This window comes from Ochlerotatus camptorhynchus, unplaced genomic scaffold (assembly GCF_037179485.1).
Source record: "Ochlerotatus camptorhynchus isolate MF236.1 unplaced genomic scaffold, CSIRO-AGI_Acam_v1.1 ptg000657l, whole genome shotgun sequence".
Classification (NCBI taxonomy): Eukaryota; Metazoa; Arthropoda; class Insecta; order Diptera; family Culicidae; genus Ochlerotatus; species Ochlerotatus camptorhynchus.
The window spans coordinates 580,842-593,363 of NW_027041136.1; the positions used below are offsets into that span (position 1 = coordinate 580,842).

General features: G+C 36.7%; 1 protein-coding gene across 1 annotated transcript in view; it reads right to left on the reverse strand.

Moving 5' to 3' along the window:
* Window positions 1-3,804: 3,804 nt before the first annotated feature.
* The window catches only part of LOC135714516 (protein Wnt-5-like), a 32,561-nt gene continuing 23,843 nt past the window's right edge, over window positions 3,805-12,522 (reverse strand). Inside the window, exon 6 of the mRNA XM_065237893.1 lies at window positions 3,805-4,078. Coding sequence (XP_065093965.1) covers window positions 3,891-4,078 — 188 coding nt within the window. The 3' untranslated portion in view covers window positions 3,805-3,890. The remainder of the gene's footprint in view (window positions 4,079-12,522) is intronic.

The following is a 12,522-nucleotide window of genomic DNA, read 5'->3' on the forward strand; positions in this document are numbered from 1 at the left end:
ATTCATCTAGTTCCAGACACACTGTACAGATTTCAATATAGGTTAGTATCAACTGATATACCTATTGTGCTTCAGAAATAAATAGACTAAATGCTGACAGAAAGTAAATTGGTATACCCCTCGCACGCCAGTAGCACGCCTCTAGTGTTGGGAATTGAAAATCTTTGACAGTGGTTTGTCTACACTTCTATACAGAACAACTGGTGCAAGTTTGATCAAAGTAGTCGATCGCGTTCAGAAATAACGTCAAATGGAACTCGAAGAAGAAAAAATATTGTACACAAACACCTGGAAAATCCGGAGTGGTCCGGTTCCTAGCTGGCTAAAGTGCTGAAAATGCCAAAAACAACAGTTTGTCGAGTGCTCAAAACCTACAAGGAAACCCAGAGTGTGGAAAGGAATCGGCGGACCTACAAAAAAACTGAAACCAGGGATCGTCAGTTGCGCAGCAAGGTGTTGAGGTGCGATGAAGCAAACCCCGGTCTTTCGATCCGAGCTGTACAACCATAGAGGTAACTCTAAGACTAGATGGTCCCGAAATAACGTGCTCAACTTTTTGGCTCAGCTCTGGTACTCTCTTCGGTCCCAAGCTAATCGATTCAGCCCTCGAAACATAAGAAAAACCAATAACCCCTCATTTTATCTGTCAAAATTTCATAGCGAATCAAAACAAACATTGCGTAGTACTAGAATTTCGACTAGAATGGGGTACGTTAATCGTCTGCTTGGGACCAATAGGCTAGTCAAGTAGTGAGCCAATTTAAAATCGTTAGTTTCGTATTGATTGTTGGTACAACGGCAACTTTCAAACGGTGCGGAACATCAAGGCAAGTGCAAGGCTCTTGTACGACCGTGTTTTGACGAAACACAAGGACTGCACTTTGAGCTATGACGAGCCATACGTCAAATTCGATTTTAAGCTGCTTCCCAGTCAAAAGTTTTACATCGCGACTGGACGTCGGGATTTGCCGGGAAGATTCAAGAAAGATTCTGAAAACGGAACCATTCGTCACATCCTCGACGATGACATCCTAAGTTTACATCGAAGAATGCCTGAAAAAGCGTGTATTGCCGTCTATCCGCAAGCATAGGGGCAAAGTAATTTTTGACCCGATTTGGCCAGCTGCCACTACTGCAAGGTGGTTCTGGAGCGTTATGCTCCTTGTCCAGCAAGATTGATTTCGTCCCCAAGCTAATGAATCCTCCGAATCACCCGGAATTTCGACCAATCGAAAAAATACTGGCAATTTCAAAGAAGCGGTCAAGGATATCCATCAAATGCGGGCAAAATGGAAGAAATGCGCTGATTCCGTGTCCGTTTCCACTATGCGGGCGCTGATAGGCTCCATAAAGAGGAAGGTTCGAGATTTCGTTCGAAATAGAGAAATGTTACAATATTATGCCGTAGCTTTGAGGTTTTAATAAAACTACTGTAAAGCAACCATACATTGACTTTTTAAACTTATTGAATCACGAATTTCAGATAATTTTGTGCGTACCAATTAACTTTTAGTCAGCCTTTATAATAAAATTGTAGTTGTCTTAACAGTATTCTACATACACGTTGGCTGAGATTGGTAATGAACATATTCAAAGGATAAGTCTGCTCATATCTAAATAGTTGTAAAATTGTAAACATTTCTACCAAAAACAATACTTTGATTTAGCTGTTGTGTACATTATGTATGTATTTGTGTTTACATGCAGTCTGATTGTGTTTAATTTACATCTATAATAAATATTCGTTCAACTATTTATATGGAAAGTTGCAATTAATTTTCTAATATAAACTTAATGAATAGATAGCTAGCAAAATTCGTGCTTTGAAGTATCTAATAATACTGTTTTGAAACACAAACCGTTGTATTTTATGTACAGGTTTTACAATAAAATTAATAATTTCAATTTTGATTTGACAAAGGGTATTGTATTAATTTCATATGATGGATTAAGAAATTTGTCACAAACAAGATACGAACTAGTGTTAAAATAATATATACTGATTGACAAATACTTCATACAACTTATACCTGATTTGAACATACATTAACTCAACTTTCGAGTACTTTTGCTTATTTTTCTGAAGAAATTAACCACTTTATTCGAGCAGTTGAAGTGACGTTTGCTACCACTCGAACTTTGAAGTAAAATATTATTTTGAGATTTTGAGCCAACATTTGTGCTTTCATAAACGAATAGAACTTAGTTGGTCCAGTTTTGTGAAATCGCTGGTAGAAAGTCACGCCAAAACTGCTTGACAAAGTGGTCAATTGGACAATTTAAGATATGTTCTTGTTTTTAAATACAAATGAGTCAGATCAGATTTAACCACATATAGTTACTAATATAGCACATGTCAAACAATTTAATCACTTTGGGATAGCTTTTACCAACCTTTCGTAATACATTCACACTATGCTCAAATAAATAAATATTATCTTGACACATTTCGCAATACACACATACATAAAATTACAGTCAAGTCCTATCGCTCTTTTCTAAAGTTAATTGAATGATTCATTTACGTCGATGATCTTTTATTTCGACACTGCGCTGGCTGCTTGTCAAGAAGAGGAGGTCTGGCAAAATTAATTTGTCGTCTCTTTTATTCGAACGCTGACCTTATGCAACTGCAAGTGTGACGTCATACTGGCTGTTGTATGAGAACAGCTTAAGAAACCAGGTTAGAATACAAGAGACGTTAAATTCACATTGGGCGGCGTCCATAAATTACGTAACGCTTATAGGACGGGAGGGTGTCACCTTTAAGTATAGCTTTGCGTTATGTAACACAGAGAAAACAATCAAAATGACGATTATTTGTTGCTCTTATGTAAAGTTTGAAAAAACTAATGTCATCACTAAATCTTGCTAGTACAATGAATGTGTTTCAATTTTCTATCTTGAGTTTATTGCTTTCGTTAAACTTTTGGAACGCAGGAACTCCATGAACTTTTGTTTTTGTTTTGAATATGTTAATTTACCTTGAAATAAACAAATTATAACCAAATCAAAAATTTATTGCAAAATCTGAATTTCAGGAAATGAGTGCGGAAAAGAGCTTTATGAGCGTTACGTAATAAATAGAGGGGGTTATTTTTCGCTTTACGTTTTGTTACAAAGGGGAGGCAGTGGGTCAACAAATAAATGTGTTACGTGGACGTGGCCTTAATGGATGCCGCTTTGTCACTTTTCTCATTGACATGTGTTCTGGTTTGTATTGTTATTTGCGTGAAAAATGTCACTAATTTTTTTTAAGTGGGCCTCAGAAACTTGATACAGAGAATTGGTAAGAAATCATTATACCCTGGACAGTCAATGTCATGGTTGTTCGAGCACTGCATTCCTGTATTCTATTACCTAGATGGCAGTAATTGGTTAATTGAGTACACTGCCTATAATCGCATATCAGTCCCATATGGAAAAATAAGCATTGAGAAATGGCCATCGAAGTTAGGAAGTGCAATTCCAATGTACTTAAATATTTGAAAAATCGTTTTTCTAGTTAAAATATTTTTTTGTTATATCAACGAAAAATATAGCAATTCGAATAGCAGAACCTTAACTTGAACTATGGATTTAATTTAAGGATGGACCTGATGCGATTTTTTTGCTTGATGGGACAAACTGTCTTGATGTTGATTTCACATTTTTCATAATCATGGTCCGTTATCACAAAATATGGAAGTAGATGCCAGTTGATAATAGTGGATAGCATTGTGTTATCTCAAAATTGACGAAAATCCATATGGGACTGATATGCAATTATAGGCAGTACAGCACTCGTACCATCATGTGTTAATATGCTCAACCAAAGTGTTAGTGCATTCTCGCATTTATTATATCACCGAAAATTCACGCAATTTAATGTATAGGTATTCTTAAGGTATTTATTTACACGTGTACTCTTCTATATGCCTGGTACATATATCACACTTGACCTGGCAGCACCACTGAAATTTACAGTTGCATCGTTCCTTAACTACGATTTTTTTTGTATTGTAACCTCGTCCACAGCAGAGAATAGCACAGCCGTCTAATCCGGATGAAGTTTTATTACAAACACGGCCATGAGTGCCTGTAAGGAATCAAATGAATCAAAGGTTAAGGAATATCTTACTGAACATTATTTTTTTTATAGTGTAATGAATATATTTATAGTCTTGCGGATAGAATTTCAATCTATCAAAAAGTGGATCCAATTCAATGCAGGGTGTTTGGTTTTGAGTTTTATGTATTTTCAGTTATGAAAAAATCCCAATGAAACATAAGGTTGGAAATGACTGCTAAGGGCAGCATTCAATGTTTTTTTCAGAGCTAAATTTGGTTAGTTTCAATCTTAATGTGTATTTCTGATTTAATCAAACTAAATGAAAGATTGAAGTTTTATCTGTTGAAGCTCTTTTGAGAGAACCTCGATTAATGTTAATTATGATACATAAAAATTGAAAATGATGTTGGAAGTACCTTAAACTTTGCAAATTACGTGTTTTGAAGTTGAAAATTTTCATTACTGTTTATTTATTTGTTTTACAGAACATTCTCCATACAGTTCAAAAGATTTTTGTCCTTGGAAGTAATCTTGTAGGTTTTAAGGTTTCTTCGTAAATATTTATTTAAAACATACATGAATACTAGTGACGTTTTCTTAAAATTCACCTATTGGGCATCCTATTCGTTCGTACGTTTGTCTTATAACTGATGGTAGAACTCAGCACTCACCAACTACCTACTCGAAGATCGAACATACAGCACCCGGTTGACTCAGGCGACAAGAGCAAGCTCCGGAACACCCAGGGTCGGCTAGCTACCGAGTAATCAGAGGGTTTCGTGATACAAAAACGAAGAACTTTCACTTTTCTTTAACTGCATTTATTCGCCACTTTCTGTAGGGTTTTTGATCTGATTTCCGTCCTACAAAGCACAACCCGCGCTTTCCCTCTCTTTTATGAACGATTTTAAACAAAAAAAATGAATATTTCTGTCAAAGATGACTTTTAAATTTATTCACCTTTCCATACGTACCGTTAGATTTGATAAAGAGTCACACATTGTTGAGATATTGTTTAAAATCTAATACTGCTTCTTGATTCTAAATTCGTTCTACGAGTTTTAATTCCGTCCTAACGCATTGAAACGCCAGTAGATTTTCTTCTTCCTACGGATAAACGTAGAAAAAGGGGATTCGCTAGGAGCGCTTCTTTTTTTTAGAACTATAAGCGTGCATGTTCATACAATGCGCTCTAACAGGATTTATGTTGCAGGAACTAACGCATCGGAGCAAACCTATTATTTATGTGTGCACAGTGAAATCATTGATATTATTGATCTTTTCTGGTCGATAGAACAGAAATGGGCGATTACGACGAAGTAGTGCTCTACCCTATTATGTGCGTGTTGTTCTGTGTTCATAATTTCGTGTATGTATTTGTCGTGTAGCCTAATCGCGTTGTTCACTGTACCGGTACATACCGCTGCTGCCGTTGATGGTGAATCAGGATGGCCGACACAGTGACTCCTGTCCTACTGTGCGGCCGGAACTCTCACCAGATTGGCGAAGCGAGCGGATGACAGGCCAGCGGGCGTTGCTGGACGGTGGGATGACAGGCGTCGTCCTTTGTTGGCACGATCGGTCGACCGTGGCAAGGCCACCTTGGTCAAGCCGAGAAGGGAAAACTCCTTTGCGATTATAGCCTACGTTTGGCCAGATAATAATGTTTCGGTCCTTGACAATTAGGCTCGGAAACTGTTTCCAATTTCACGAGCCGGCCGTGTGCTGACGGATGACCTTTTTAAGGTCCAACATAAAAGAGGTCCTGTCGGACGAATACGTAATTAATTTACGGTTTTTTGGTGCAGGGTATTCAGGACGTTAAATGCAAATATTTAGTTACCTGAACGTTAAACGTTGCTAGGGGGAGTCCTGGTTCACGTTCAAAAACAGGAACCACTGCTCTTAGCTAATTAAAATGCGTCTTAGCACACGGACGCTCGATATTAAAAGAGGCCGATTTTGGGCAATGGCCGTTCTTTCTTCCAATTTTCCTTCAGCCCGTCAGCCTTGTTTTGTATAGTTGTTTGTAGCTCTATGGTGGACATAACGTAACGGTACAACATTTTCACAGCGGTACAGAACCCTTTCAGTTCTGTTTTTTTTAACTCTTTATTTGTTCCAAATTCAAAATAAATTACATTTCATATTAACCTAGGTGCTCCAGTTACTACAGTAACTTACCAGCCTTAATTGTTATGATATATATCTAAGTGTTTTTACATTGTTCCTGTCTTGGTAATTCAGTATTTTAAACAGGTTTTTTAAACCTGCATGTCAGTATAACAATTGATATCTTAAAACTTAAAACTAAAACTAAATCTTATCTAAGTATAAAGAGAATTAATCGTTGCAATTGAGGATTGTTGACAAGACCATATTAGCACAGTGTAAAGGATGGCCGGTCTAAAAACTTGTTTAAATATTAGAAGTTTATTCGTCAGGCAAAGTTTGGATTTTCTGTTTATAAGATTATACAAACTTTTTATATATTTGTTACATTTGGCTTGAATGCCCTCAATGTGATCTTTAAAAGTTAATTTTTGGTCAAGTACTAATCTAAGATATTTCACTTGGTTCGACCAGGAAATTGGAACTTCGTTCATAGTAACTATGTGACTACTACTAGGTTTCAAAAAGGACGCTCTAGGCTTATGTGGAAATATTATAAGTTGAGTTTTGGAAGCGTTGGGAGAAATCTTCCATTTTTGTAAATAAGAAGAGAAAATATCTAAACTTTTCTGCAGTCTGCTGCAAATAACACGAAGACTTCTTCCTTTAGCGGAAATGCCTGTGTCATCAGGGAACAAAGATTTGTGGCAACCCTGAGGCAAATCAGGGAGGTCAGAAGTGAAAATGTTATACAATATAGGCCCAAGAATGCTACCCTGAGGAACTCTTGCTCTAACAGGTAGTCTATTAGATTTGGAATTTTGATAATTTACCTGCAAAGTTCTGTCAGTTAAATAATTTTGAACTTATTTCATAATGTAAAGTGGAAAATTAAAATGTTTCAATTTAGCAATCAAACCTTCATGCCAAACACTGTCGAATGCTTTTTCTATGTCTAGAAGAGCAACTCCAGTTGAGTGGCATTCAGATTTGTTTGAACGAATTAAATTGGTAACTCTTAAGAGTTGATGAGTAGTTGAATCGTCTTCTTCTTCTTCGCATTTCAAGCTTATTGCATATCGCATATTAGCTTATTGCGTGCTCTCAACTTAGTCTTCTAGATGCACTTCCAAAGTTGTTAATTGAGAGCTTTCGATGCCTGTACCATTTTTGCATTGATATGATTGTGTGGCATGTCCAATCATACTTCTATGCCCAGGAAAGTCGAGAAATTTTCCAACCCGAAAAATTTCCAAACCGAACCGGGAATCGAACCCAGCCACCTCCAGCATGGTCTTGCTTTGTAGCTGCGCATTTACCGACTGAGCTAAGGGAGGCCGATTAATTGAATGCCCATGGCGAAATCCAAACTGCTCATCTGCAAAAATTGAGTTCGTATTGATGTGAAGCATCATTCTATTCAAAATTATCTTTTCAAAAGGTTTACTTATTGAAGAAAGCAAACTTATTGAACGGTAGCTAGAAGCTTCAGCTGGATTTTTATCCGGCTTCAAAATTGGAACAACTTTTGCATTTTTCCATTTATCAGGAAAGTATGCCAAATGGAAACATCTGTTAAATAATTTTACCAAGAAAGACAAGGTACTCTCTAGGAGTTTTTTGATGAGGATATAGAAAATTCCATCATCACCTGGAGCTTTCATATTATGAAACTTTTTAGTTAAAGATCTACTTCGTCCAAATCACTCCCCCAGGGATCATCAAAAATATTTTCCCGGGAGAAAATATTCAGATAATCCCGAGCAACCTGATTCTCAATAGGACTAGTAAGACCCAAACTGAAATTATGGGAACTCTCGAATTGATTCGCAAGTTTCTGAGATTTTTCCAAATTTGTGATCAAAATTTTACCACCTTCTTTAAGCGCTGGAATAGGCTTTTGAGGTTTTTTCAAAAATTTTGTGAGTTTCCAAAAGGGTTTGGAACTCGGGTCTAATTTAGAAACATTATTTTCATTTATTTTGTTCCTTAAGGCAGAGAATCGTTTTTAATTTGTTTTTTTTTGCAAATCCCGCCAGATAACTTTCATGGCAGGATTGCGTGTTCTTTGATATTGTCTCCTACGGACATGTTTAAGAAGATCGTCGTCTATTATAATTGAATCGAATTTAACCTCGCATTTTCGTACTGAGGCAGCTCTTGCTTCAACTATAGAAGAAGTCAGAGATTCAAGAGCATAATTAATTTCATCTTTGGTTTGCAAACGAATGTTTGGATCGAAGTTATATTCCATAAATGTTCGATATTGCTCCCAATCAGCTCTATGGTAATTGAAAGTAGAGCTGTTGGGATTACAAATTATTTCTTGGGATATTTCAAAAGTTACTGGAAGGTGATCAGAACCGAAGTCAGCATGGGTAACCAATTGGCTACAAAGTTGACATGAATCAGTTAAGACCAAATCAATAGTTGACGGATTTCTTGCTGAAGAAAAGCATGTTGGGCTGTTTGGATATTGAATAGTGTAATAACCTGCAGAACAATCATCAAACAGAATATTACCATTGGAATTGCTTTAAGCATTATTCCATGAGCGGTGTTTTGCATTTAAATCAGCAATAATGAAGAATTTAGACCTATGACGGGTAAGTTTCTGAAGGTCACCATTGAGAAAATTCTTTTGCTGGCCTACGCATTGGAATGGCAAATAGGCAGCTATAAACGTAAGTTGTCCAAATTTTGTTTCAACAGAAACTCCCAAAGTTTCAAAAACTTTGGTTTCAAATGAAGAAAGAATTTTATGTTTGATTCGTCTATGAACAATGATGGCAACGCCACCACAGGGTCCATCAGGACGATCAGTTCTATACAGGAAATAATTTGAGTCCTTCTTAACCTTATGGCCAGGTTTAAGAAACGTTTCAGTTATAACGGCAATATGCACGTTATGAACTCTCAAAAAGTTAAATAGCTCGTCTTCATTATCTCTAAGAGATCGAGCATTCCAATTTAAAATATTTAAAGCTTTAAAATTCATTACTGAATTTTAAAGTCATGACAATATTATTTGAAAATTTTACTCCAGTTTGAATAGCATCAAACATGGAGTTTGATTTAAGCATATCAGAAATCATGTCAATCAATGATTTCTGTAAAAAATCCATTTTAGGGGCAGTAATGCTTCCTAAGTCAAAATTGTCAAAATTTCCGATAGAATTACGTTGGTTAGTATTTTGATTTCTACCCGCTGCAATAGCAGCATAGGTAGCTCCATTCACTCGCTGAACATTGTTAGCAGCGAGGGGAGTAGGTACAGATGAAAAATTTGAAGCAGGGGTGATATTTGTACCTACGGGTACGAATGTAGAATTTGTTCCTCGCTGACCGTTGTTAACAGCAGAGTAATTTGTACCTGTTCGGAAACGTGGAGGGTTTCCTACCTGTCGCTTAGAACGAGATTGTAGGATCGCTTTTCGAGTCTTACATTCCCAAAAATTGGATTTGTGATTTTCACCACAATTTGAACATTTAAATTTCTTAGGATCTTCCTTCACAGGACAGTCGTCCTTTGCGTGAGAGGAATCACCACAATTCATGCATTTAGCTGGCATGTAGCAATTTAGCTGGCACTTACGGCACTGAGTGAGGTTTTGGAAATTTCCTCCAGTCTTCCTGAAGTGTCCCCACTTCACTCGGACATGGAGCATAAGGCTAGCTTTTTCTAAGGCCTTAAGGTTGTTTAGTTCACTAGACTTGAAGTGAACTAAATAAAAATCATTAGAAATCCCGTTGCGCGAATCGCCAGGGCGGGATTTCATTTTGATTGGTGTGGCACAACTCCAAGTAATTTTGCCAGTTCATCTTTGATCTGATCCAGGGATTTACCACTGGGCAGTCCTTTCATGACAACCTTGAACACACGTTCAGTTTTGGTGTCGTAAGTGAAAAATTTGTGCTGCTTCTCAGTAAGATACTTGAGAGGACATTTAAATCCGTCCAAGGTTTCAGCCAATACACGGCATTCACCCGGACGTCCAATTTGTAGTGAAAACTTAACTTTCACGAAATTCAAAAGTTCCATGCTAAGAGCATGGAAATCGGAAGTGGTTATCACGATAGGGGGAATCTTTTCCTTTTTGGCATTAAGCCGGGAAAGTTTACTAGAAATTTTTCTTGGATGATGGATCATTCTCATCATCCATGAGCAAATCAAATTGATTACTCAAATTAATTTCATCAGAAGGGGGATCAAGAGTTTGCCCCTTTTTTGCGTTTAGGTGCCATGGCGGCAGAAATTTTTTATCCAAATCGAATTCCAAGCAGATTACTATAACAATCTGAAGGATCGAAGAGGAATTTTCCAAATCGATATCCAAGAAGGATTACCTCGGGTAGGGTCCAAACAAGGATCGAAGAGAAATAAGAGTTGAACAAGGTAGAAATTTTACAGGTTGAGCACTGAAAAGTGCTGTTTAAATTTGTTGTAGCTTTAGGTAGTAATAACACTTCCTTCAGCAAAAAGCAAATAGATCCGCGCGGCAAGAGAGCACGATGCGGACTGACTATCATTTCTGTGGTATACTGCTGTTCTTGCACAAGAAACGTGAAGGTTCTGAATAGAGCTTTTTGACGTTTAATCGGCACACACTACTGTACCATTTAAAGCGAACGAGTGCAAGCAAGAGGGAAACAGACTAGTGGGAAAATAAACCGTCCATTCATCCATGTGTGCTAGATAGAGAAAGATGATTAAACGTCAAAAAGGTCTATATATAATATAAATGACAAAAACCTTTGAATTTGTGACCAAACGGTTACAGTCTTTTGCAATTTCTCTAATGAAGTAACAATTACATTTGACTAGTGTATGAATTTTTTATGTCCGAGATTATGAAAATTTAACATTATATTTTTAATGTTAAATTAAATGTTCATACTAAATTTTAATGCTCGATGCACCATTTTCTCAAATTCTCAAAATCTTCTAATTGAACTAAATTTCAACATTATCTAAGCTTCTGGCAGATTGAAAGGGTATTGGATCCGCTTGTTGTTGGTCGCATCTATTCCTAAATATACTCAGTAATTTGCCAGCTGTTTTATCAACTTTATTGTATTTTGTCACAACCAGTGCTGCAAAATCTCGACGATGCACGGTGACATTGACAATTCTGCTTTGGTCACTCATTTGAACTAACAGTCATCGTCAAGGCAAACATGTCAATTGTCAATGATAATGCTGTCAGTGACGAACATGTGTAGATTTTTTCGTAAATTTGCATCGAAATTAAATGGCCTGAGCAACACAGTTACATGGAGCCGTTAAAGTGAACAAGCATGTACGTCCTGGTCTGCTTGGATAACAATAATGTGACTCAGAATACACGAAATTACATTTTTGTTACCAGCTGAATCTTTATCATTAACGAAAAAATGAATAAGATTTTGACGAAGGTTTTTTTTGAGGATCAAGTCTGTCAGTGACTATGTGAAAAACAGTTTTGTCAATATCGCGCGAAAGTCTGCCAATGACAGTGACAAACCTCAGCACTGGTCAAATCAAAAAAATTTAAGTTGGATGATTAGTGAATAGCATAGAATATTCTTTAATTCTGATATTAAGATATTCAAATGTAAAAATATCCACTTGTCTAATCGAGTCACAAAATGTAATCAATTAGCTTGTGGGTTGTTACACCGGCTTGTTACCCGATTCAACAAATCAAAAAAATTAATTAGATATAGCACTTGCCACTATGTGATATGGTTAATTAAATAATAAGAAAGATTAACAAACATCTCTTCTAACGAGCAATCAGAAATCAGAATATCTGAACATCAGAAGTCCGTTCAAAATTAACGATGATAATAAAATAATATTTCATTAAGCAAAAAATTGCTATTTGGGTAAGGTGCTCGTAGCTGCTCAAAAGTTAGAATTGATAATTTATCGGAATGAATAAATATAATCCAGAGTTAAAAATATATCCCGCTGATTTGAAAAATATATATCTGTATCAACATATTGAGAAAAATTTGTATGATTACAGGTAAATCTGTATATGTGGTTGCAGTTCAATACGCGCGCGGAAATTGGCTAGCATATTATTGTAAATGCTGAGATACATTCTTAACTTTCGATTACCGCTCATCAACTGCGCCGCAAGAAAATATCACTGCGGCGATGTTTTGCGGTATTGAATATTTCTCTGTTTCAGTAGAACACACAACAAGAGACACCGAACAGAAGAATCTTGAGAGCGGAAGGGAGAGAAGTATGTAGGGGAATTTACGTATTCTCGTCAGTCTAAGCAGCGTCCGAACTTCTATTAGTGATTTCTCAGCGTCACACACATACATGACAGGTTTGTTTGTTGACATTTATCTGCTGCTTGCTG